At 52.1% G+C, this 26,382-nt stretch overlaps 3 protein-coding genes across 25 annotated transcripts; all 3 read left to right on the top strand.

Moving 5' to 3' along the window:
- Window positions 1–1,823: 1,823 nt before the first annotated feature.
- CSRNP2 (cysteine and serine rich nuclear protein 2) lies at window positions 1,824–18,263 on the top strand. The gene is made up of 5 exons (XM_071456090.1): window positions 1,824–1,950; window positions 7,347–7,560; window positions 9,538–9,800; window positions 15,067–15,363; window positions 17,535–18,263. Exons 2-5 carry the CDS (start codon window positions 7,401–7,403, stop codon window positions 18,237–18,239), a joined length of 1,425 nt encoding a protein of 474 aa, XP_071312191.1. The 5' UTR covers window positions 1,824–1,950; window positions 7,347–7,400; the 3' UTR covers window positions 18,240–18,263.
- A 1,219-nt stretch (window positions 18,264–19,482) lies between these two features.
- LOC139604818 (uncharacterized) lies at window positions 19,483–22,343 on the top strand. 17 transcript variants are annotated; one of them, XM_071456112.1, is made up of 7 exons: window positions 19,484–19,597; window positions 19,629–19,789; window positions 19,822–19,960; window positions 20,269–20,504; window positions 20,617–20,648; window positions 20,698–20,722; window positions 20,805–22,343. In XM_071456112.1, the coding sequence occupies exons 1-7, from the start codon at window positions 19,484–19,486 to the stop codon at window positions 21,010–21,012; spliced, it is 915 nt and encodes a 304-aa protein (XP_071312213.1). In that variant the 3' UTR covers window positions 21,013–22,343. The 17 variants fall into 17 exon arrangements, with proteins under 17 accessions (XP_071312199.1, XP_071312206.1, XP_071312213.1 ...); XM_071456098.1 differs by having other exon boundaries at window positions 19,483–19,597; window positions 19,755–19,789; window positions 19,822–19,846; ... (1 more) ...; window positions 20,360–20,448; window positions 20,505–22,343; XM_071456094.1 differs by having other exon boundaries at window positions 19,822–19,846; window positions 19,890–20,282; window positions 20,360–20,448; window positions 20,505–22,343.
- On the top strand, window positions 22,189–23,775 carry LOC139604826 (DNA-directed RNA polymerase II subunit RPB1-like). Of its 7 annotated transcripts, XM_071456140.1 has the most exons (4): window positions 22,189–22,517; window positions 22,669–22,757; window positions 22,858–22,896; window positions 22,930–23,775. In XM_071456140.1, the coding sequence occupies exons 1-4, from the start codon at window positions 22,189–22,191 to the stop codon at window positions 23,406–23,408; spliced, it is 936 nt and encodes a 311-aa protein (XP_071312241.1). In that variant the 3' UTR covers window positions 23,409–23,775. The 7 variants fall into 7 exon arrangements, with proteins under 7 accessions (XP_071312241.1, XP_071312239.1, XP_071312240.1 ...); XM_071456138.1 differs by having other exon boundaries at window positions 22,189–22,364; window positions 22,477–22,517; window positions 22,669–23,775; XM_071456139.1 differs by having other exon boundaries at window positions 22,189–22,475; window positions 22,699–22,757; window positions 22,798–23,775.
- Window positions 23,776–26,382: the final 2,607 nt, after the last annotated feature.

Below are 26,382 nucleotides of genomic sequence, written 5' to 3'. Positions count from 1 at the left end.
GGAACCGGGAGAACGGGGGGGTCCCGGGGCCAGCACGGGAGCAGCGGCAGCTGTGTGTTAAATGTTGTTTTAAATTTTGCAAAGATTTTTTTACCTCATGTTTTTAACTGGGTTTTTAATAGTTTGTTGTATTTTTTAAATTTTGTTTGTAATTGGTGTATGGTAGGGGAGACGGTTTATATATTTAAAGTTGTGGTTTTTAGTTTAGGTGTTGATAAGGTTGGTTTTGAAATGAGTTTGGTTGTTTGATTTAATTTTTTAGGGGTATTATGTTTTTATAGGATTTGTTTTTTAAGGTTTAGGATGGTGTTATGGGTTGCAGTATGAGGTATAGGATAGGTTTTAAATTATTTTGTGGTGGTTTTTACTATAGGGTTTATAATTATAATTATTTATAAATATATAATTATAAATATTAATTATATTGATATAATATAATTATAAATATTATTGATATTCATATAATATTTTAAAAATATCTTTATAAATATTATTATATTGTTTATTACAATAATTAATATATTGGTGTTTGTTTTGGTCTATTTGGGGTAGTGTGATGTAGTTAATTTGTTAGGTTTTTTTAATATTTGTGTTTGGATTATTGTTTATTATATTATAGGGGTTTTATTGTTTAATAAATAAGTGTTTTCCACTTTTCTCCAAGAAAATATTTTCTCCCAAACCAGTTAAAAAAAAAAAGAAAAGCCAATTAAATCTACTTTCCTAAGAAAACTCCTTTAAAAATTCTCTCCAAAGTTTACCCTAAACTAAAATTGGCAAAATTTTCCTGTTGGGAAAGGTTCTGTGAAAAATGTGTATTTTATGCTTGGCTTTTCACAAATATTAAAATGAATGTTATATGTGTTATGTTAGAAAGTGATGCTGTACTAATTCTCTTAAGTAGTGTGTTAAATATAGTTTTAGGTTATAACATAATGTTATATGAAAACTATGTATGTGGGATATTTTTTTAAAGAGAGGAATGAGGTACTCCCACCGAGATAGCAGCCACAGGACACCTGAATCCTTCAGAGAAAGAGAATTTATTGCTCCATTATCAGAAGAAATGAACTTCTTCCTGCCTCACTCAGAGAGGATGATGCTGTTAGGATTCAGAGGAAGAAGCTGACACTGCCCAGCCAGAATCCTGTGTTTGAATGGAATTTATGCATCATGCATGAGGTGTATGAATATGCAACAGGCTGTTGCTTTTAAGGGTTAATCCTCTGTTAACGTGGGTCCTTTTTTTGGGCTTATTTTGCCCAGAAAGAGATACCCAGACCGTCCATAACTCTTTGTTTCTATTGTCTCATATTGCATGAATCCAAGTTGTCCAAAGTTTTATTACCCTAATTTTAATACTATTTTTATAACAATTTTATTACCATTAAACGTTTAAAATTTTAAACCCAAGTGATTTGGTTTTTGGCATTGGGCATTGACATTCCTGGCTGCGAGGGTGGGCAGGCCCTGGGATGGATTTCCCTGGAAGCTGCGGCTGCCCCGTCCCTGGCAGTGCCCGAGGCCAGGCTGGGCAGGGTTTGGAGCACCCTGGGGCAGAGAGAGGTGTCCCTGCCACGGCAGGGGTGGCACGGGACGATCTTTGAGGTCCTTTTCACCCCAAACCGTTCTTGAGCCCACGACCTCCCTCAGCCCTCCATCTTCCGCACTTCCGGACTCCATTTCCCATCACACCCCGCGCCAGCACGGCCCTGCGGGGAGTCCCCAGGGGACTCGGTTTCCCATGGTGCCTCGCGGCGGCGCAGCGGCGGCGCGGGGCTCACGTGACGCGGGGCGGTATAAAAGCGGCGGCGCAGCGGTCGCGGCCCCATTGTTGTCGGCGCGCGCGGCGGGGCGGGAGCGGCCCCGGACCCCCCCGGGAGCGGCCCCGGGGCCCCCCCCGCCAGCGCCCCCCGCCCCCAGGCGGCCGCAAAACCCCCCCGGGCACCGGTGAGTGCGGGGAAAGGCGGCAGCGGCAGGCCCCGGGGGCTGGAGGGGCGGCCCCGCCTGCGGGGGGCGGGGAGGGCTGTGAGGGATGGGGGGGGGGGGGCAGTGAGGGAAGGGGGGTTCCAGGGGATGGGGGGGACTGAAAGGGATGGGGGGGGATGTGAGGGATGGGGAGCTATGAAGGATTGGAGGTTCCAAGGGATGGGGGACTGTGAGGGATGGGGGGGGCTGTGAGGGATTTGGGGTTCCAAGGAATGGAGGGAGGGGGGTCTGTGAGGGATGGAGGGGCTGTAAGGAATGGGGGGCTGCGAGGAATTTGGGGTTCCAAGGGATGAGGAGGTCTGTGAGGGAAGGGGGGTTCCAAGGGATGGGGGGGTGTCTTTGAGGGATGGGGGGGCTGTGAGGGATTGGAGATCCCAGGGGATGGGGTTAGGGTTAGGGGGGGGCTGTGAGGGATTTGGGGTTCCAAGGAATGGGGGGGATATGAGGGACTGGGTGGGCTGGGGGGGCTGTGAGGGATTGGGGGTTCCAAGGGCTGGGGGGGCTGTGAGGGATTGGGGGTTCCAAGGGCTGGGGGGGGCTTGTAGGGGATGTGGGAGGGCTATAGGGGATATGGGGTAGGCCTTACACAAGAGCCTGTAGGAGAAGGGAGGCTGTAGAGGGTATGGGGGGTTGCAGAGGGTGAGGGGGGGTCCTTGTAACCATGGATCCATGGGAAATGGGGGGGGCTGGATGAAATATGGGGCTGCCCCTGCTGGAAACATCTGGGGGTGCCTATAGGGGATGGGCTCCTATAGAGAGTGTGGGGGGTCCTTACAGCTCCCCCTGCACTGGGGGCCTGTAGGGGCTGTGTAGGGCCCCCCATTACATTTGGGGGGTCCTGGCAGGTGGGGTCTCCCCTCTGCTGTACCGTGGGGGGGCACTGGAGGTGCTCAGAGTGGCCTTGGGGACCTCATGGGGGGCACTGGGGGCTCCTCGAGATGCTGCTGGTGATGATGATGATGATGATGATGATGATGATGATGGGGAGGTGACACCTGGGGGGGGTCAGATGTCCCCAGAGGTGGGGGAGGGGCTGCTCTGCTGTTGGGCTGAGCCCTCCCCAGGCCTCACCTCCCCTCCCAAGGTGATTTTGGGGGTCCCAGGTGACCCTGGAGCAGGTGAGACACCCTGGGAAGGGCCCCTGCTGCCCCACCCTCCCCTGTCCAGGGCTCCTCTCTGCATCCACCTCTTGTGGGGTCTTTGCCACCTTCATCCCCTGATTGCAGGGAGTTTTGTGGCATCACCTTTTCATCCCCCCCCAGGTACTGGTGGAGCATCTTTGGGGGTCCCCTTCCCCTCCTGTCCCTCTGGATCCAGGTGTTCATGGACCCCCCTTGATCTCCCAGGTCCAGTGATGGACACAGGGCCCAAGGAGGTTTTTTTGGGGTCACCTTTCTGTCCCTCCTTCCCAGGCTCTTTCAGCCACGAGGTTCCCCAGATCAGCTCCTGTGTTCCAGGAATCCCAAACTCTCCTGATCCCTTCCCTGCTCCTAAAGTAATTCCAGACCATGAGGAAAAAAATTTATATTTTTAATTTAACTCCTTTTGGTGAGGTTTAATAATTGAAATTCCCCATTCCTGTGGCTTCTCCCTCAGAATTTGAACCCATTTTTCCTTCCTCATCCCAAATGGATCCTCCTTGGGATGCTGGTTGCAGAAATGCTGGAAGCTCTGTGGGAGCTGTATCCCAGATTTCCCTGAGAAACCCAAATTTCCCACGTTTCATCCTAAAACCCAGAGCTGGGAATGTCAGCAGTGACCTGGGATGGGCTCAGATCCCTGGGAAATCCAAGGCCCTTTCAGCTGCTGAGCCAAATCCTTGGAGAAAACATTGGAAAACTTCACCCATTCCTTCAGGATCCAGGCTGCCCAAATCTTCCTGGTGATCGTCCCAAAATCCCAATTTTTGGCTGCAATAACACCTGGATTGGATTCATTGGTGTTCCCTGAGCCTTTCTGGGTGGGTTCCACCAGAGCTGCTCGTGAATCATTCCCAGTTTCACCCTGGAATATCCTGGATCCCTGCTTTTGATGTGCCTGATCCCTCAAATCCATCCAGAAAATCCATTTTTGGCTCTGGGTTTTTATGGGAATCTTATATGGATTTTTATGGGAATTTTTAACTTGAACAGAACAATAGGTGCTGAAAGTTTTATAAATTTTATATAAATTTTGGGAGTGTAAGCAGGAATTCTTGAGAATCCCCTGATTCCAGATAATGGGGAAAAATTGTTTTTAATTTAACTCCTTTTGCTGAGGTTCAATCATTGAAATTCCCCAATTCCTCAGGATTTGAACCCATTTTTTCTTCCTCATTTCAAATTCCTTCCAATTTAAAAATAGGAAAAAAATGGAACCTTAATATTTTTCACTTATTTTGTTGTTTTTTTTTTTTCCTTTATTCTGACTCTTCCAAGGTTTCCTTTACATCATAGAAAGGATAATTTGGAATAATTTGGGTTTTTATGTGAGGAATACGAATCCCATCCTGTCAGATCCATCAGGGAAGGATCCTGGCACAGGTGGTGGGATCCCACCCAGACTCCAGCTCTGATTTTCTATGGAAATGTGATTTTAGGGAATAATTTGAGGATTTTCAGCAATTTTAGGTAGGGGGGTGATGTTTTCCACCTCTGCTCCTCCTGGGATTGGGATTGATCAGTTCCTTCCTCTTTCCCCCCCCTCTACCACCAGGATTCCCCACTTTTCCTCCCAAAAAAACCCAAAAAAACCCCAGATTTTCACCCTGAGCTGGTGCATGGGTTGGGAATTTCTGGTTTTCCTTTTGGGACCCCAGCATTCCCTTCTGGAGGGGACGGGGCTGGATCCAGATCTGACCAATCCCACCCAAAACCCAACTCCCAAAGGGCTCCAGAGCATCCTGGGGGGCTCCCAAATTTATCCTTAATTATCCTAATTTATTTAAATTAGGATAATTTATCCTTATCCAAATTTATCCTTAAATTTATCCTAAATTTATTTATCCAGTGGGAATCACATCCAAAAATTCCCTTGCCCAACACGGAACTGGAAATTTCCCCAAATCCCAAATATGCCCATGGATTATTTGGGATTTTTTTTTTGGTGCTTTTTGGGATTAAGGTAGAGCTGGAAATTTCCCCAAATCCCAAATATGGCCATGGGTTATTTGGGATTTTTTTTGGTGCTTTTTGGGATTAAGGTAGGGCAGGAAAATCCCAGGGAGGCTCATTCCCAATCTGACATCTGTGATGGGTTGGGAATTTTTGGAGCATCCGGTGGTTTTTCTGAACTTTAGGGGGTTTTAGGGAGTGATCAGGATGTTCCAGGGGTGAATATGGCAGTGCCTTTCCCAAGAAAAACCCAACAAAAAAAAATCGGTTTTCCTTTGGGATGGGATGAAATCCATCCCAAATCAATCCTGTAATTCCGTTTTTTTGGGTGAAAACCAAAACTTTTCCTTTGGTTTTGAGTGAATCTGGCAGTGCCTTTCCAAAAAAACACCCAACCAAAAAATCGGTTTTCCTTTGATTTTGGGTGAATTCCATCCCAAATCAATCCCGAATGGGAACGCACACAGGAATTCTTGAAGCTGGAGTGAATTTGTGTGGGGATTTTTAGGGAATTTTAGGGAGTGATCAGGATATTCCAGGGGTGAATCTGGCAGTGCCTTTCCAAAAAATACCCAACAAAAAAAAATCACTTTTCCTTTGGTTTGGAGTGAATTCCATCCCAAATCAATCCTGAATGGGAACACACACAGGGATTCCTGAAGCTGGGGTGAATTTGTGTGGTGATCTTTAGGGGATTTTAGGGAGTGATCAGGATGTTCCAGGGGTGAATATGGCAGTGCCTTTCCCAAGAAAAACCCAACAAAAAAAAAATCACTTTTCCTTTGGGATGGGATGAAATCCATCCCAAATCAATCCTGTAATTCCGTTTTTTTGGGTGAAAACCAAAACTTTTCCTTTGGTTTTGAGTGAATCTGGCAGTGCCTTTCCAAAAAAACACCCAACCAAAAAATCGGTTTTCCTTTGGTTTGGGGTGAATTCCATCCAAATCAATCCTGGGTGGCGAAGCTGGGATAGGGGAAGCTGGGGTCAGTGTTTGTGTGGAGATTTTTAGGGGATTTTAGAGGATCTGGCAGTGCCTTTCCCAAAAAAAACCCAACCAAAAAATCACTTTTCCTTTGGTTTGGGGTGAATTCCATCCCAAATCAATCCCGAATGGGAACGCACATAGGGATTCCTGAAGCTGGGGTGAATTTGTGTGGAGATTTTTAGGGAATTTTAGGGAGTGATCAGGATGTTCCAGGGGTGAATCTGGCAGTGCCTTTCCAAAAAAATACCCAACCAAAAAAATCACATTTCCTTTGGTTTGGGGTGAATTCCATCCCAAATCAATCCTGGGTGGAGAAGCTGGGATAGGGGAAGCTGGGGTCAGTGTTTGTGTGGAGATTTTTAGGGGATTTTAGAGGATCTGGCAGTGCCTTTCCAAAAAAATACCCAACCAAAAAATCACTTTTCCTTTGGTTTTGGGTGAATTCCATCCCAAATCAATCCCAAATGGGAACGCACACAGGAATTCCTGAAGCTGGGGTGAATGTTTGTGTGGAGATTTTTAGGGAATTTTAGGGGGTGATCAGGATATTCCAGGGGTGAATCTGGCAGTGCCTTTCCAAAAAAATACCCAACCAAAAAATCGGTTTTCCTTTGGTTTGGGGTGAATTCCATCCCAAATCAATCCTGGGTGGTGAAGCTGGGATAGAGGAAGCTGGGGTCAGTGTTTGTGTGGAGATCCCGGGTAGAAAAGCTGGGGTCAGTGTTTGTGTGGAGATTCCCTCATGGATGGGCTGGGGTCAGTGTTTGTGTGGATATTCCCGGGTGGATGGGCTGGGGTCAGTGTTTGTGTGGAGATTCCCTCATGGATGGGCTGGGGTCAGTGTTTGTGTGGATATTCCCTCATGGATGGGCTGGGGTCAGTGTTTGTGTGGAGATTCCCTCATGGATGGGCTGGGGTCAGTGTTTGTGTGGAGATTCCCTCATGGATGGGCTGGGGTCAGTGTTTGTGTGGAGATTCCCTCATGGATGGGCTGGGGTCAGTGTTTGTGTGGAGATTCCCTCATGGATGGGCTGGGGTCAGTGTTTGTGTGGAGATTCCCTCATGGATGGGCTGGCACGGGGAGGGAGCTCCCGTGGGCCCGGGAATTCTCCGGGATGGGGAGCGCAGAACCCTCGGAGAATCCCGAGCACGTCCTGCGTGACTCATGAAACACGAACACCCAGGGCTGGACCCGCAGCTCCTGGCGGCATCGGGGGACGATGATCCGGGACAGCGGCCCGGGCCCTGACCCGCGCCTGTCCCGCTGCTCTCCGCAGGCCGCTCCGGTCCCGTCCGCTCCCCGCCGGGCTCTCCATGAGAACCGAGCCCCGATGGCCGCGCTCCCGAGCGCCGGGATCAAGCGCAAACCGGAGGATGCGGGACCGGGATCGGGATCGGCCGCGTCCAGCGGCGCCGCCTCGGACGACGAGATCGCCACGAGCGACAGCGGCGACAGCTGCGACAGCGGCGGCAGCACCGGGAGCGCCGCCCGTGAGCCGGGGCCGGGCAGTGGGCGGGGCTCGGGAGGGTTTTTTTCGTTTATTTTTGCGAATTCTGGGGTTTTTTAACGGGTTTCAAGAATTTGGGTAGGGGGGATTTTTTTTGGACAGCGTTAAGGGATGTGGGGGGAATGGTGTGGAATCCATTGGAATTGTGAGGGGATCTTGTGTAGCGATTTTGGGGGGAACTTTGGGGTTTTCAGGGGAATTTTAGAGAATAGTAATTTAGAGTTTGGGAATTTTTAATTAATTTCAAATTATTTTTAATTAGGTTTTAATTTAATTAAAAATTTAGGGTGATTTAAAAAAAAAATTTGTTGAATTTTGTTTTATTTTTGGTGAGGCTTTAGAATTTGAGAGACAACTGAGATTTTTTAAAAAAATTTCAGGGCGATTTGGAGGAATTTTTTTACTTTTTGGAGGCTTGAGGGAATTTCTGGGAGTTTTTGAAAATTTCAGGGAAATTCTGAAGAATTTTTTACTTTTTGGGGGCTCGGGGGAATTTCTGGGATTTTTTTGAAAGTTTGGGGGATTGTTGCATTCGTGGGGAATTATTTGGGGAATTCATGGGGCTTGAATTTCCCTTGAATTTTGGGAAATTTCAGAGGAGTTGAGAAGGGATTTTGGGGGAGTTTGTAGGGGACCTGAAGGGAAATTCTGACCATTTGCAGGGGGGAATTATGGGGTAATTTTAAATTTTGGAGGGAAATAGAGGGAAAATGGGTGAATTTTGTATCATTTTGTGGGTGTTTTCATTCTGACCCACTCTGTGCCCACAGCCCCATCCATCCTGCAGGGCTTTGCCCAGCATGAATTTCCTTGGAATTTTGGGAAATTTTAGAGGAGCTGGGGAGGGACTTTGGGGGATTTTTGATGGGGTGATTTTGTAGCGGATTTCTGACCATTTGCATTGGGGAATTGTGGGGTAATTTTAAATTTTGGAAGGAAATAGATGGAAAATGGGTGAATTAATGTAATTTTGGTGCTGATTTCATTGTGCCCCTCTCTGTGCCCATCCATCCTGCAGGGCTTTGCCCAGTGTGAATTTGGGGAAATTTTAGAGGAGCTGGGGAGGGATTTTGAGGGAGTTTTGACAGGATAAGTTTGGAGGGAACATGGAGCAGATTTCTGACCATTTGCATTGGTGAATTATGGGATAATTTTAAATGTTGGCGGGAAACAGATGGAAAATGGGTGAATTTTTTATCATTTTGGGGGTGGTTTCGTTCTGACCCCGCTCTGTGCCCACAGCCCCATCCATCCTGCAGGGCTTTGTCCAGCATGAATTTCCTTTGAATTTTGGGGAAATTTTTTAGGAGCTGGGGAGGGATTTTGGGGGAGTTTTGATGGGGTGATTTTGGAGGGAACCTGGAACGGATTTCTGACCATTTGCATTGGGGAATTGTGGGGTAATTTTAAACGTTGGAAGGAAATAGATGGGAAAATGGGTGAGTTAATGTAATTTTGGTGTTGATTTCATTGTGACCCTCTCTGTGCCCATCCATCCTGCAGGGCTTTGCTCAGTGTGAATTTCCTTTGAACTTTGGGAAATTTTAGAGGAGCTGGGGAGGGATTTTGAGGGAGTTTTGATGGGGTGATTTTGTAGTGGATTTCTGACCATTTGCATTGTGGAATTACGGGGTAATTTTAAATGTTGGAGGGAAATAGATGGAAAATGGGTGAATTAATGTAATTTTGGTGCTGATTTCATTGTGCCCCTCTCTGTGCCCATCCATCCTGCAGGGCTTTGCCCAGCGTGAATTTCCTTTGAATTTTGGGAAATTTTTTAGGAGCTGGGGAGGGACTTTGGGGGAGTTTTTACAGGATGGGTTTGGAGGGAGCGGATTTCTGACCATTTGCATTGTGGAATTACGGGGTAATTTTAAATGTTGGAGGGAAATAGATGGAAAATGGGTGAATTGCTGTAATTTTGGTGCAGATTTCATTGTGCCCCTCTCTGTGCCCGCAGCCCCGTCCATCCTGCGGCGCTCCCGGGCGCGCCGGGGCGGGAAGCGCGTGCGCTTTGCCCAGGTCACCGTTTATTACTTTGCCCGGCGCCAGGGCTTCACCTGCGTGCCCAGCGCCGGGGGCAGCTCCCTGGGCATGGCCCCGCGGCACCACCGGGCCCGCAGGTACAGCCTCAGCCAGTTCGCCCACCTGCGCCAGGTGAGCCACCGGCAGCACCTGCGGCAGCACCTGCGCCGCGAGAAACTGCGCGCAAGGAGGAGAGAGGTGAGGGGGAGCTGGGAGGGAGGGAGGGGGGAGCCAGGTGGGGAGGGATGGGGGATCCAGGTGGGGAATAGTTGGGGAGGGAGGGGGAATCCAGGTGGGAAATAGGTGGGGAGGGATGGGGGAATCCAGGTGGGGAATAGGTGGGGAGGGATGGGGGATCCAGGTGGGGAATACTTGGGGAGGGATGGGGGATCCAGGTGGGGAATAGGTGGGGAGGGAGGGGGGAGCCAGGTGGGGGAATAGGTGGGGAGGGATGGGGGATTCAGGTGGGGAATAGGTGGGGAGGGATGGGGATCCAGGTGGGATGGAGACTGGAATCCTGATGGGAAATGCCTGAGGAGGGAGAGGGAGCAAGGGGGAATCCAGGTGGGAAATAGGTGGGGAGGGAGGGCAGAATCCAGGTGGGGAATACCTGGGGAGGGAGGGGGATCCAGGTGGGAAATAGGTGGGGAGGAAAGGAGGGAGGAAGAGAGGGGGAGTCCAGGTGGGGAATAGCTGGGTGGGAGACTGGAATCCTGATGGGAAGTGCCTGGGGAGGGAGAGAAGAATCCAGGTGGGGAATAGCTGGGGAGGGATGGGGGAATCCAAGTGGGGAATAGGTGGGGAGAGAGGGAAGAATCCAGGTGGGGAATAGGTGGGGAGGGAGGGGGAATCCAGGTGGGAAATAGCTGTGAGGGAGACGGGAATCCTGATGGGAAATGCCTGGGGAGGGAGGGAGCAAGGGGGAATCCAGGTGGGAAATAGGTGGGGAGGGATGGGGATCCAGGTGGGGAATAGGTGGGGAGGAAGGGAAGAATCCAGGTGGGGAATAGGTGGGGAGGGAGGGGGGATCCAGGTGGGGAATAGGTGGGGAGGGATGGGGATCCAGGTGGGGAATAGGTGGGATGGAGACTGGAATCCTGATGGGAAATGCCTGAGGAGGGAGAGGGAGCAAGGGGGAATCCAGGTGGGAAATAGGTGGGGAGGGAGGGCAGAATCCAGGTGGGGAATACCTGGGGAGGGAGGGGGATCCAGGTGGGAAATAGGTGGGGAGGAAGGGAGGGAGGAAGAGAGGGGGAGTCCAGGTGGGGAATAGCTGGGGGGGAGACTGGAATCGTGATGGGAAGTGCCTGGGGAGGGAGAGAAGAATCCAGGTGGGGAATAGCTGGGGAGGGATGGGGGAATCCAGGTGGGGAATCGGTGGGGGGGGGGGGGGGGCAGAGCAAGGGGGAATCCAGGTGGGGAAAAACTGGAGAGAGAGGGAGCAAGGGGGAATCCAGGTGGGGAATAGGTGGGGAAGGAGGGAAGAATCCAGGTGGGAAATACTTGGGGAGGGAGGGTGGAATGCAGGTGGGAAATAGCTGGAGAGGGGGGGACAGAGCAAAGGGGAATCCAGGTGGGAAAAACTGGAGAGAGAGGGTAGAATCCAGGTGGGAAATAGCTGTGAGGGAGATGGGAATCCTGATGGGAAATGCCTGAGGAGGGAGGGCGCAAGGGGGAATCCAGGTGGGAAATAGGTGGGGAGGGAGGGCAGAATCCAGGTGGGGAATAGGTGGGGAGGGATGGGGGATCCAGGTGGGAAATAGGTGGGGAGGAAGGGAGGGAGGAAGAGAGGGGGAGTCCAGGTGGGGAATAGCTGGGAGGGAGACTGGAATCCTGGTGGGAAATGCCTGGGAAGGGAGGGTGGAATGCAGGTGGGAAATAGCTGGAGAGGGGAGGGTAGAATCCAGATGGGGAAAAACTGGAGAGAGAGGGTAGAATCCAGGTGGGAAATACCTGGGGAGGGAGAGAAGAATCCAGGTGGGAAATACCTGGGGAGGAAGGGAGAGAGGAAGAGAGGGGGAGTCCAGGTGGGGAATAGCTGGGATGGAGACTGGAATCCTGATGGGAAGTGCCTGGGAAGGGAGGGTGGAATGCAGGTGGGAAATAACTGGAGAGGGAGGGAAGAATCCAGGTGGGAAATAGCTGGGATGGAGACTGGAATCCTGGTGGGAAATGCCTGGGGAGGGAGGGAGCAAGGGGGAATCCAGGTGGGAAATAGGTGGAGATGGAGGGAAGAATCCAGGTGGGAAATAGCTGGGGTGGGGGGACAGAGCAAGGGGGAATCCAGGTGGGGAATAACTGGAGAGAGAGGGCAGAATCCAGGTGGGAAATACCTGGGGAGGAAGGGAAGAATCCAGGTGGGAAATAGGTGGAGATGGAGGGTGGAATCCAGGTGGGAGACAGCTGGAGGGGCAGCAGTGCAGGATAATACCTGGAGGGGATTTGGGGTCACAGAGAGAATGTGGGTGGGGAATACCTGGGGGTGGATTTGGGGGAGCCAGGTATTGGGGCTGGGAGGGGGAATCCAGGTGGGAAATACCTGGATGGGTTTGGTGGTGGGCAGGTGGGGAAGCCCTTGGGGAGGGATTTGGGGGAGGGAAGTGAAAAATGCCCGGGTGAGGTTGGAAGAGGGGCAAAATGAGGGGATCCAGGTGGGAAAAACTTTGGGGGGATCTTAGGAGGGAGGTGCAGGGAAAACTCAGTGTGGGAAACACCTGGGTGGCACCTGGGGGTGGTCAGGATGTTCTAGGGTGAGTCTGGCAGTGCCTTTCCAAAAGAACCAACCCAACAGAAAAATCACTTTTCCTTTGGTTTAGGGTGAATTCCATCCCAAATCAATCCCGAAATCCTGGGGTTGGGGTGAAAACCAAAGCTTTTCCTTTGCTTTTGGGTGAATCTGGCAGTGCCTTTCTGAAAAAGCCCAACAGAACAATCATTGTCCTTTGGTTGTACAAACCTTGGGAGGGACAGGGACAAGTTTGGGTGGAGGGAAGGACACCTGGGCCAGGTGACCCCCGTGGTTCCACATCCCCACACGTGTCCCTCTGCCAGCATCCAGGAACACAAAACCACAGAATGATTATAGGTTGATTGATTATTGATTATTGATTATGATTATACAGCACCTGCAGTGCTTTTCTTGAAGAGCTCTGGGTGTCAGGGCTACAGCCCCAAATCTGACCCACCACGGTTTCCAGCTGAACATGCTTTATATTCTCTCATGATATAATTTAAATATTAATTATTAAACTTGCATTGTTCTATTGTATACATTGATTTCATCCAAGCACAGATCCTCGTGATCCCCCTCAAACCTCTAATATAGTTTCTCATTATTTTCCTTACAATTAAACAATAATTATATATAATATTTACATTATTTATCCTATAGTGATTACACAGGTGCAGTTTCACCTGATCCAGCAAACACAAGGCCTGACATTCCCCAGGGCCAACCTTTAACATTTCCCAGGGTTTACCAAGCCTGATTTCCTTTCTAACTCCCTGAATTTCCTATTTTGGGGTGTTTTGACAGGCTGAATTTGGAGGGGAATTCTGAGCATTTGCAGGGGAGGAAGTGCAGGGTAATTTTGAATTTTGGAGGGAAATAGAGGGAACATGGGTGAATTTAGTGTCATTTTGGGGGTGATTTTGTGCTGGCCAGCCCTAATCCACTGTGCCCACAGCCCTGTCCATCCTGCAGGGCTTTGTCCAACATGAATTTCCTTGGAATTTTGGGACATTTTAGAGGAGCTGGGGAGGGATTTCGAGGGAGTTTTGACAGGATGAGTTTGGATGGAGCATGGAGGGAAATTCTGACCATTTGCAGGGGAGGAATTAAGGGGAAATAATGGGTAATTTTAAATTTTGGAGGGAAATAGAGGGAAAATGGGAGAATTAATGTAATTTTGGGGGTGGTTTTGTACTGACCACTCTGTGCCTGCAGCCCTGTCCATCCTAGGTCCAGGTCACCCTCCAAAACTTTGCCCAGCATGAATTTCCTTTGAATTTTGGGAATTTTAGAGGAGCTGGGGAGGGATTTTGGGGTAGTTTTGATGGGGTGAATTTGGAAGGAAATCCTGAGCATTTGCAGGGGGGAATTATGGGGTAATTTTAAATTTTGGAGGAAAATAGAAGGGAAATGGGTGAATTAATGTAATTTTGGGGGTGGTTTTGTGCTGACCCACTCTGCCTGCAGCCCCATCCATGCTAGGTCCAGGTCAACATCTACTACTTTGCCCAACATAAATTTCCTTTGAATTTTGGGAAATTTTAGAGGAGCTGGGGAGGGATTTTGAGGGAGTTTTTACAGGATGAGTTTGGAAGGAAATTCTGAGCATTTGCAGGGGGAATTATGGGGAAATAATGGGTAATTTTAAATTTTGGAGGAAAATAGAGGTAAGATGGGTGAATTAATGTAATTTTGAGGGTGACTTTGTGCTCACCTGTGCTGTGCCCACAGCCCTGTCCATCCTAGTCCAGGTCACCATCTACTACCTTGCCCAACATAAATTTCCTTTGAATTTTGGGGAAATTTTAGAGGAGCTGGGGAGGGATTTTGGGGGAGTTTTGATAGGCTGAGTTTGGAAGGAAATTCTGAGCATTTGCAGGGGGGAATTATGGGGTAATTTTAAATTTTGACAGAAAACAGAGGGCAAATGGGTGAATTTTGTATAATTTTGGGGGTGATCTTGTTCTGACCCATGCTGTGCCTGCAGCCCCATTCATCCTACGTCGAGGTCACCATCTACTACTTTGTCCAACATTAATTTCCTTTGAATTTTGGGAAATTTTTTAGGAGGTGGGGAGGGATTTTGGGGGAGCTTTGATGAGGTGAGTTTGGAAGGAAAGGAATTACGAGGTCATTTTAAATTTTGGAGGGAAATAAAAAGAAAATGGGTGAATTTTGAATAATATTGGGGGTGATCTTGTTCTGACCCATGCTGTGCAGCCCCGTCCATCCTAGGTCCAGGTAACCATCTGCTACTTTGCCCAACATAAATTTCCTTTGAATTTTGGGGAATTTTTTAGGAGCTGGGGAGGGATTTTGGGGAGTTTTGATGGGGTGCGTTTGGAAGGAAATCCTGAGCATTTGCAGGGGGGGTAATTTTAAATTTTAAAGGGAAATAGAGGGGAAATGGGTGAATTTTGTATAATTTTGGGGGTGGTTTTGTTCTGACCCATGCTGTGCAGCCCTGTCCATCCTAGGTCCAGGTCACCATCTGCTACTTTGCCCAACATAAATTTCCTTTGAATTTTGGGAAATTTTTTAGGAGCTGGGGAGGGATTTTGGGGCAGTTTTGATGGGATGAGTTTGGAAAGAAACGAATTACGAGGTAATTCTAAATTTTGGAGGGAAATAGATGGAAAACGGGTGAATTAATGTAATTTTGGTGCCGATTTTGCGCTGACCCACCCCGAACCCGTTCAGCTTTCCCAACCTTCTCCTGTCCCTCCTTCCCAGCTGACCCAGAACGGGACGGTGCCCTCGGCCGAGGCGGCGGGGCTGACCCTGGCCGACGTGTCGGACGATGACCTGGACGTGGGCCAGGTGGAGGTGGGCGATTATTTCTACCTGCAGCCGCTGCCCACCAAGCGGCGCCGGGCGCTGCTGCGCGCCTCGGGCGTGCGCAGGATCGACGCCGAGGAGCGGCAGGAGCTCCGCGCCCTGCGCCTGTCCCGCGAGCAGTGCGGCTGCCACTGCCGGCTGACCTGCGAGCCCCGCACCTGCGCCTGCAGCCAGGCCGGCATCCAGTGCCAGGTGAGACATGGGGGGGCCAGGCCGGCATCCAGTGCCAGGTGAGACATGGGGGGGCCAGGCTGGTCATTGTGTGCCAGGTGAGAGACACAGGGGGGCCAGGCCGGCATCCAGTGCCAGGTGAGAGACACAGGGGGGCCAGGCCGGCATCCAGTGCCAGGTGAGGGACAGGGGGGGGCCAGGCTGGTCATTGTGTGCCAGGTGAGAGACACAGGGGGGCCAGGCCGGCATCCAGTGCCAGGTGAGACACGGGGAGGCAGGTGGGCATCCAGTGCCAGGTGAGACACGGGGAGGCAGGTGGGCATCCAGTACCAGGTGAGACACACAGAAGGGCCAGGCGGGCATCCAGTGCCAGGTGAGGGCATCCAGTGCCAGGTGAGACACAGAGGGCCAGGCAGGCATCCAGTGCTAGGTGAGAGGCACAGGGAGGGCAGGCGGGCATCAAGTGCCAGGTGAGACATGGAGGGGCCAGAGTGGTCATTGTGTGCCAGGCGGGCATCCAGTGCCAGGTGAGAGATGGGGAGGCCAGGTGGGCATCCAGTGCCAGGTGAGCCTCAGGGAGGGGTTTGAGGTGGGATGGGGCCAGGCTGGTCATTGTGTACCTCCTGAAGAGTGGGGAGAGCCAGGTGTGCCAGGAGAGGCGGGTGTGCCAGGAGAGGCAGGTGTGCCAGGAGAGGCAGGTGTGCCAGGAGAGGTGGGTGTGCCAGGAGAGGCAGGTGTGCCAGGAGAGCTGCAGGGCAGGGGTTTGGGGTGGGATGAGGGCCAGGCTGCTCCTCGTGTTCTTCTGTTCTGTGCTCCTTGAGGAGTGGGGAGAGCCAGGTGTGCCAGGTGTGCCAGGTGAGGGCATGCAGTGCCAGGTGAGGGCATGCAGTGCCAGGTGAGCTGGGATAAGGGGCCACAGGTGGGCCTCCAGGCACCCCCACCCACTGTGCCCTGTGCCTGCTCCTTGGGGAGCAGAGGGTGCCAGCTGAGGCACCTGGGGGTTGTGGTCCAGCAGCAGCCCCAGGTGTGTTCTGGCCATACCTGGAATGCATAAACTCCTCCCCACCCCAAATTCCTGCTGTCCAGGTGGGATCTGGGATCTCTCTGGGCTGGGATTCAGGCTCTGGGGGGATCCTCCACCTGTCCACAGCCTCCCAGTGGAGACACCTGGCTGGGATGAAGCCCCACCACGATGTTAGGGGTGAGATTCAGGCTCTGGGGGGATGAAGGGTGGAATCCAGATGGGATCCTGTGGGATCCTGCACCTGTCCACATCCTCCCTATGGAGACACCTGCCTGGGATAACGTCCCACCACGATGTTTGGGGTGGGATTTGGCCCCTGGAGGGCTCCTGCAGGGTCCCAGCCCTGTCCTTGGGGTGGGATTTGGCCCCTGGAGGGCCCTGCAGGGTGGTCTCACCCTGTCCCTGTCCCCAGGTGGATCGCACCTCGTTCCCGTGCAGCTGCTCCCGGGACAAAGCCCCACCACCATGTTTGGGATGGGATTTGGCCCCTGGAGGGCCCTGCAGGGTCCCAGCTCTGTCATTGGTGTGGGGTTCAGGCTGGGAGGGCCCTGCAGGGCCTCACCCTGTCCCTGTCCCCAGGTGGATCGCACCTCGTTCCCGTGCAGCTGCTCCTGGGATAAATCCCCACCATCATGTTTGGGGTGGGATTTGGCCCCTGGAGGGCTCTGCAGGGTCTCACCCCTGTTACTGGGGTGGGATTTGGATCCTGGAGTGCCCTGCAGGGTCTCACCCTGTCCTTGGGGTAGGATTTGGCCCCTGGAGGGCCCTGCAGGCTCTCACCCCTGTCATTGGTGTGGGGTTCAGGCTGGGAGGGCCCTGCAGGGTGGTCTCACCCTGTCCCTGTCCCCAGGTGGATCGCACCTCGTTCCCGTGCGGCTGCTCCCGGGACAAAGCCCCACCATCATGTTTGGGGTGGGATTTGGATCCTGGAGGGCCCTGCAGGGTCTCACCCCTGTCACTGGGGTGGGATTTGGCCCCTGGAGGGCCCTGCAGGCTCTCACCCTGTCCTGTCCCCAGGTGGATCGCACCTCGTTCCCGTGCGGCTGCTCCCATGTTTGGGGTGGGATTTGGATCCTGGAGGGCCCTGCAGGGTCTCACCTCTGTCATTGGTGTGGGGTTCAGGCTGGGAGGGCCCTGCAGGGTGGTCTCACCCTGTGCCTGTCCCCAGGTGGATCGCACCTCGTTCCCGTGCGGCTGCTCCCGGGACGGCTGTGGGAACGTGGCCGGGCGCATCGAGTTCAATCCCCTGCGCGTCCGCACGCACTTCCTGCACACCCTGATGAAGCTGGAGCTGGAGAACCGGCGCCAGGAGGAGGAGGAGGAGGAGGAGGAAGGAGCTGCAGGCCCCAGCTGGCCGCCCCCCCAGCCCCCCGAGACTCAGGACTTCCAGGAGTACCTGGCGGAGAACGAGCGGGCGGTGCTGCACCTGCAGACGGCCGAGGAGCTGGAGAGGCTGAAGGCTGAGGAAGACTCTGGAAGCGGCTCCGGGGGAGAGGGGGGCGGGCTCTGCGTGCTGGGGGAGCACCTGGATGACGCCTGGCAGGTGAAACCTGCGCCGTGCCCCGGGCTCAGCTCCACCCTCCTGATCCCGGCCCAGTTCCCGCTGGAATCTCCTGTGCTCTGCTACCCCCAGGGGCAGCCGGCCCAGGGCGGCTCCTCCCAGCCCTACCTGCCCGATGCCCCTGGGCTCTTGTGCCAGCTGGAGCCACAGGCAGCTGCCAAGGGTGCCAGTGGGCACGGGGAGCACCCAGCTCCAGCCTCCAGCGCCCCCGGGAAGGAGCTGGGGGTGCTGCCTGTCCCTGCGGCTGCGAGCAAGGAAGGGGCGCCCCAAAATCTCCCAGAGCACCTGGAGCACCCCCACCTGCCCGTATGAGTGGCCTCAGGCCCTCTGGCTCCATTATTTATTCCATGGATTGATTATTTAATTGGTGGGGGCTGCTCTGGACAGAGGATTGATCTGGCCCAGGGCCAGGAGTCCTTTTCTCACCTGGTGGGGGTCACCTGTGCCAGGACTCACCTGAGCTGCAGCCTCTGGGATCCTTCCTGTTCTCCATCCCACCTGGCAGAGATCACCTGAGCCAGGACTCACCTGAGCTGGAGCCTCCTGGATCCCACAGCAGCTCTGTCCCTGTGGCTGCCTCCACTTTCCTTGGTTTTAAGGGAAAATCCGTTTTTTCCCTAATTCCTGTTTGTTTAATGAATGTCTCACCTGGGCCACCTCATCCAAGGTGATGCTTCCACTCACCTGCAGCTGGGATGGATTGGGAAACACCTGGAACTGGCACAAGAGACCCAAGACTGGAGTCCCCAAACTCACCTGGAAAAATTCTGGGGGGGGGGGTTGAACCAACTTCACCTCCTCGTTGGCTCCTCCATCGCCTGGAACTGATCACCTGTACCTGTGGGAACCTTCTGGAACATTCATTGCCGTGAATTGCAGCTGCTGAGGGGATGGAGCTGCCCCTGCAAGAAGCAGGATTTGGGATGTGAGGGTGCAGGAGCGTCCCTGACCCACTGCAGGTGAGCTCTGGGCATCCAGGTGAGCAATTCCAGCAGGAGCAGAGCCCTGCAGGTGTGCCCAGGTGTCCCATGGATGCAATGTCTGATCCCTGAGCTCTCAGCTGCCTCCTTGTCCATCCATCCATCCATCCATCCATGCAGGTGGCCTCACCTGGCTGTGTTTCCCAAAGAACTGTTCCTGCCTCTGCAGCCCTCAGGATCCATCCCACGGTGCCAGCAGAGCCCTGCAGGTGTGCACAGGTGTGCACAGGTGTGCAGCTCCTGCTCTTCCTGGTGCACCTGAATTCCCTGTGCTGCTCCTCAGGTGCTTCCTGCTCACCTGTGCTCCCTCTGCCTCCGGGCATCTCCACTGGCACCAAACTGGTCAGACTGGCATGGATTCAGCCTCTCCAGGTGTGGATTCTCCAGACTCACCTGGTCCTTCCAGCCCTTCCTTGGATGGGATTCATGGGACACCCACCTGTGCTCCAGACCTTCCTGGGCTCTGCCTTGGGGTGAAACTTCTCATTTCTGGGGCTTTTCCCTCTTTTATGGCATCAGCCTGGCCCAGGAGCAATTCCAGCCTGGGAAGAGGCAAGAGAGGGGGAAATTTGGGATATGAGCTTGGGCTGCCCTGCTCTGCTGGCTCTGAGCCCCGGGGCTTTGCTCACCTGGATTCTGGGATCTGCTCACCTGCTTGGGACTGAGCCCCAAGACCTGCATTCTGCTCACCTGGACCCTGCAGACTGTGGGGTCTGCTCACCTGGACCCTGCAGACTGTGGGATCTGCTCACCTGAGCACACCCAGGATCTGCTCACCTGCTTGGGACTGTGCCCCAAAACCTGCATTCTGCTCACCTGGACCCTGCAGACTGTGGGATCTGCTCACCTGGACCCTGCAGACTGGGATCTGCTCACCTGGACCTGCTCACCTTGTGGGATCTGCTCACCTGGACCCTGCAGATTGTGGGATCTGCTCACCTGAGCACGCCCTGGATCTGCTCATGTTGTTGGATCTGCTCACCTGGATCTGCTCACCGGATCACGCCCTGGACCTGCTCACCTTGTGGGATCTGTGTCCCTGGACCTGCTCACCTGGACCCTGCAGACTGTGGGATCTGCTCCCCTGCTTGGGACTGAGCCCCAAAACCTGCATTCTGCTCACCTGGACCCCACAGACTGTGGGATCTGCTCACCTGGACCCTGCAGATTGTGGGATCTGCTCCCCTGCTTGGGACTGAGCCCCAAAACCTGCATTCTGCTCACCTGGACCCTGCAGACTGTGGGATCTGCTCACCTGGACCCTGCAGATTGTGGGATCTGCTCACCTGAGCACGCCCTGGATCTGCTCACCTTGTGGGACCTGTGTCTCTGGACCTGCTCATGTTGTTGGACCTGCTCACCTGGACCTGCTCACCTTGTGGGATCTTTGTCCCTGGACCTGCTCACCTGGACCCTGCAGACTGTGGGATCTGTGCCCCTGGATCTGCTCACCTGAGCACTCCCAGGACCTGCTCACCTGGATCTGCTCACCTTGTGAGATCTGTGCCCCTGGACCTGCTCAGCTTGTGGGATCTGTTCACCTGGACCCTACAGACTGTGGGATCTGCTCACCTGAGCACGCCCTGGATCTGCTCACATGGACCTGCTCACCTGAGCATTCCCAGGATCTGCTCACCTTGTGGGATCTGTGTCTCTGGATCTGCTCACCTGGACCTGCTCACCTGAGCACTCCCAGGACCTGCTCCTGCTCACCTGGACCTGCTCACCTGGATCTGTTCACCTTGTGGGATCTGCTCACCTGGACCCTACAGACTGTGGGATCTGCTCACCTGAGCATTCCCAGGATCTGCTCACCTGGACCTGCTCACCTTGTGGGATCTGCTCACCTTGTGGGATCTGCTCACCTTGTGGGACCTGTGTCCCTGGACCTGCTCACCTTGTGGGACCTGCTCACCTCGTGGGACCTGCTCACCTGGACCCTACAGACTGTGGGATCTCCTCACCTGAGCACTCCCAGGACCTGCTCACCTTGTGGGACCTGTGCCTTCAGGACCTGCCCACCTGGATGCTCCCAGACCCCGGGGTCACAGGGACCCAAACCCCCAATCCAGCTGCTGCCCCCCCCCTCCCCGTTCTTTTCCTGAATTTTTGATTTCACCATTGGCTTTTCCAGCAGATTTCCCACACTGGGCTCTGACCCTCACCCTGCTGCTCCTGGGGGCCACCTGTGCCCCATAGGGGGGTTTAAGGGGGCTCAGAGTGGGGTTTTTAGGGGTTTTGAGGTCATTGAGGGGTTTTTTGGGCTTGAAAGGGGTTCAGAGGGGTTTTTGTGGGTTTTAGGGGTTCAGGACAGTTTAAAAAGGGGTTAAGGGGGCTCAGAGGGGTTTTTAGGGGTGTACAAGGGGGTTCAGGGAGGTTCAAAATGGGGTTTTTAGGGATTATGGAGGCATTGAGGGTTTTTGGGGTTGAAAGGGGTTCAGAGGGGTTTTTAGGGGTTCAGAGAGGTTTGAGGGGTACTAAAGGGGGTTCAGTTGGGTCTGAAGGGGTTTATAAAGAGAGTTCAAGGGGTTTTTAGGAGATCAAGGGGGTTCAGAGGGGTTGAAGGAGCTTTAAAATGAGTTTGAGGGGATTCAAGGGAGTTCAGTGGGGTTTAAGGGTGTCAAGGGGATTTTTAGGCTTTTGAAGGGGGGGGTAAGAAGGGGCTTTAGGGGGGTTCAGAGGAGTCTAAAGGGGCTCAGGTGGGGTTTGAGTTGGTTTAAAGGGCTTTTTTAGGGGCTCAAAAGGGGGATTTAAGTGAGTTCAGAAGATTTAAGGGGGTTTAGGAGGGAATTCAGGGGCCTTGGATGGGTTCAGAGGGGTTTGAGGTGGTTCAGGGTGGTTCAAAAGGGGGTTCAGAGGGGCATTTGGGGGTTCAGAGGGTGCTTTGCAGGGCTTCAGGCAGGGATTTAATGGTGTTCAGAGGTTGTTTAGGGCTTCAGAAGAGATTTCAGGGTGTCTGGCAGAGCCTGAGGGGTTTAAGGGGATCCCAAGGGTTCTGTTTGCTGTTCAGGAGGGCTCAAAGGGGCTTCAGAACATCCCAAGGGGGTGCTGGAGGGGGTCAGGGGGTTCCCAGGGGTTTGGGGGAGTCCAGAGTGGCTTCAGGGGGGATTTGGGGTGGGGAGAGGCCTCAGTGACCCCCAAACCCCGCGGGGAGCTGGGACTGTCCCATGGAGGTGCCCAAATCCCACAGGAACGGCCCCAAACCCGGCATTGCCCCCTGAGAGGGGCAGGGGGCCCCAAATCCTGCCCTGGATCCCCCCTGAGCTGGTGCTTCCCAAACCATGGAATTCTCAGATTTATCCCACTGCACCCCAAACCCTGCCAGAATTCCCAGAGTTCTCCCATTTCACCCCAGAATTCCCAAATTTATCCCATTGCACCCCAGAATTCCCAGATTTCTCCCATTTCACCCTAAACTCCACCAGAATTCCCAGATTTATCCCATTTCACCCCAAAACTCCACCAGAATTCCCAGATTTATCCCATTGCACCCTAAACTCCACCAGAATTCCCAGATTTATCCCATTGCACCCCAGAATTCCCAGATTTCTCCCATTTCACCCCAAAACTCCACCAGAATTCCCAGATTTATCCCATTGCACCCCAAACCCTGCCAGAATTCCCTGATTTCTCCCATTTCACCCTAAAACTCCACCAGAATTCCCAGATTTATCCCATTTCAGCCCAAACCATGGAATTCCCAAATTTCTCCCATTTCACCCGAAAGCTCCACCAAAATTCCCAGATTTCTCCCATTTCACCCCAGAATTCCCAAATTTATCCCATTTCACCCCAGAATTCCCAGATTTTCCCATTTCACCCCAGAATTCCCAGATTTCTCCCATTTCACCTCAAACCCCACCAGAATTCCCAGATTTCTCCCACTTCACCCCAGAATTCCCAAATTTATCCCATTTCACCCCAGAATTCCCAGATTTCTCCCATTTCACCCCAGAATTCCCAGATTTCTCCCATTTCACCCCAGAATTCTCAGATTTATCCCATTTCACCTCAAACCCCACCAGAATTCCCAGATTTCTCCCATTTCACCCCAGAATTCCCAGATTTCTCCCACTTCACCCCAGAATTCCCAAATTTATCCCATTTCACCCCAGAATTCCCAGATTTCTCCCATTTCAGCCCAGAAGTCCCAGATTTCTCCCATTTCACCCCAGAATTCCCAAATTTCTCCCATTTCACTCCAGAATTCCCAGATTTCTCCCATTTCACCCCAGAATTCCCAGATTTCTCCCATTTTCCCCCAGGCTCAGTGGGATCAGGTGGGGTTTCCCTTTTCCCCTGGCTGGATTTGATCCAGTCTGGATTCCATGGATCCGGCCCCTGCTGGTGCTACTGCCCCCCAAAACCCCTGGGGACCCCCAAACCTCCCCCCCAGGGTGCCCAAAGCAGCTTCAGAACTTTTAATGTCATTTTGATTTCTTTCTTAATTTTTTATTCCCCTTTTTCTACTTCTTTTTTTTTTTATTCCTTTAATTTTTAATTCCGTTTTCCTTCTCTTTTAAACTTAATTTTAATTTTTTAAAATTTTGCTTTTATTTCCTTTCTCTGTTTTTATTGCCTTTTTATTTCTTTATTGAATTTTTACTTGCACTCCTTTTTTAATTCAATTTATTTTCTTTTTATTTCCCTTTTAACTTCTTTTTTTTTTTTCCTTTTCTTACTAATTCAATTTAATTTCAATTTTTTTATTTTTAATTTCCATTTTAACTCCACATTTAATGCCACCAAGTGAATCCAAAGCTTCTCCCCACTATTATTCATTTTTCCTGCTTTTCCGCAGTTTCCCGGGACGATGCTGTATTTAAAGAGAATATTTAAGTGGAAAAATAAAAAGTGGTTAAACTTGACCTGGAGTTGTGGCTTAAACAGGGGCAAATTCATAACATTTGGGTTAAACTACTAAAAAATCTGGGCTAAATAGAACAAAATCTGGGTTAAATAATGAAATTTGGGTTCAATGCCCTGGGATTTGGGTGAGGTTCACTAAGTTTGGGGGAAATTCACAGAATTTGGGTAAAACCCCAGCCTTGCCCTTGGGGTCCTTCAGACCCCGGCACCGGACTCGGTCCTGAAGGGTTTGGGGTCACCTGGGACCGCCCGGACCCAGCTGGGCCCTGTCCCAGCATCCATCCCATCGTTCCCATTGTTCCCATTGTTCCCATTATCCCAGCATCCCATCCCATCCTTCCCATCATTCCCATTGTTCCCATCATTCCCATTATCCCATCACTCCCATCCCATCGTTCCCATTATCCCAGCATCCATCCCATTGTTCCCATTGTTCCCATCATTCCCATTATCCCAGCATCCCATCCCATCCTTCCCATTGTTCCCATTGTTCCCATTATCCCATCACTCCCATCCCATCGTTCCCATTGTTCCCATCACTCCCATCCCATCCTTCCCATTATCCCATCCCATCCTTCCCATTATCCCAGCATCCCATCCCATCGTTCCCATTATCCAATCCCATCCCATCCCATTGTTCCCATTATCCAATCCCATCCCATCCCATTGTTCCCATCCTTCCCATTGTTCCCATCATTCCCATTATCCCATCACTCCCATCCCATCCTTCCCATTGTTCCCATCACTCCCATCCCATCCTTCCCATTATCCCAGCATCCCATCCCATTGTTCCCATTATCCCAGCATCCATCCCATCCTTCCCATTGTTCCCATTATCCCAGCATCCCATCCCATCCTTCCCATTGTTCCCATCCTTCCCATTATCCAACATCCTATCCCATCCTTCTCATTATCCCAACATCCCATCCCAACATTCCCATTGTTCCCATTATCCCAGCATCCATCCCATCCTTCCCATTATCCCAACATCCCATCCCATCCTTCCCATTGTTCCCATCCTTCCCATTATCCAACATCCTATCCCATCCTTCCCATTATCCCAACATCCCATCCCAACATTCCCATTGTTCCCATTATCCCAACATCCCATCCCATCCTTCCCATTGTTCCCATCCTTCCCATTATCCCAACATCCCATCCCATCCTTCCCATTGTTCCCATCCTTCCCATTATCCCATCACTCCCATCCCATTGTTCCCATTATCCAACATCCCATCCTTCCCATCATTCCCATTATCCCATCCCATTGTTCCCATTATCCCATTATCCCATCACTCCCATCCCATCGTTCCCATTATCCCATCATTCCCATTATCCCATCATTCCCATCCCATGGATCCTATCCCATCATTCCCATCCCATTATCCCATCCCATGGATCTCATCCCATCCCAGTTGCCATCCCATTATCACATGGCTCCCATCCCAGTTCCCATCCCGTCCCATCGATCCCATTGCATTGCATCCCATTATCACATCCCATTATCCCATCCCATTATCTCATCCCAGTTCTGATTCCAGTTCCCATTATCCCATTATCCCATCCCTGTTTCCACCCCATGGATCCCATCCCATTTCCACTCCCGTTATCCCACTATCCCGTTATTCCACCACCCTGTTATCCCACTATCCTGTTATCCCATCCCCATTATTTCCCTATCCTGTGATCCTGTTATTCCGTTATCCCGCTATCCCATGATCCCATCCCCATTATTTCCCTATCCCATTATCCCATCCCCGCTATCCCGATATGCCGTTATCCCATTATCCCATCCCCGTTCCCATCATCCCTCTATCCCGTTATCCTGCTATCCCATTATCCCGTTAGCCTGTGTCCTGGTTTAGGGCAAATTTGGAGGAGAATTTCCAAAGGGGCTCCTGCAGAGAGCAAACCCACACAGCCCCTCCCCACAACCGGGTTGGGAAGGATTCCTCAGAGAGAAGTGGAAAGAACCTGTTTATTTAACAGGCACAGCACCCCCAGCACACAAAAGGAACAATACAGGATGGCAACACTCTGAAAAGGATCACAAATTCAGAAAGTCTCTCTTGGGGATGGTCACTCTGTTCTCAGTCCCTCCGGCGCTGGGGCAGCTGCTGCAGCCACAAGGTGCAAACTCTTGGTGTTCCCAGGTCCCAGTCCGGAGCAGGCTCGAAATGGTCAGAAAAAGGAAAGGAGAAACAGTCCAGGAAGAAATTTGGACAGTTTAGCTAAACTAGCTAAAGAGCAAAAGCAAGCAGAAGCGAAGCAAGCAAGAGCAAGAGAGCAAAGCAAAAAGCAAAAGCAGAAAAGGCAAAGCTGCAGTCTCTGTGTCCCGCCAGGCTGACAAGAAAACCAAAACAAAACTTTCCCTCTTCAGAGCCCGTCTTAAAGGTACAGAACATAATATCCAACATTAACAGAACACATGGATGGGGATACAAGCGTCATAACGGCACCCTAGGACAGCCTGTTACCCCACTATCCCACCATCCCGTTACCCCGCCATCCCGTTATCCCTTTATCCTGTTATCCCTCTATCCTGCCTCCCATTACCCTGCCATCCCGCTATCCTGCCATCTCACTATCCCATTATCCTGCCATCC

This window comes from Agelaius tricolor, unplaced genomic scaffold (assembly GCF_023055355.1).
Source record: "Agelaius tricolor isolate 1412-34295 unplaced genomic scaffold, bAgeTri1.0.p SCAF_55, whole genome shotgun sequence".
In the NCBI taxonomy this organism is placed as follows: domain Eukaryota; kingdom Metazoa; phylum Chordata; class Aves; order Passeriformes; family Icteridae; genus Agelaius; species Agelaius tricolor.
The sequence above is the reverse complement of the archived record's forward strand: the minus strand, read 5'-3'. Positions and strand labels throughout refer to the sequence as shown.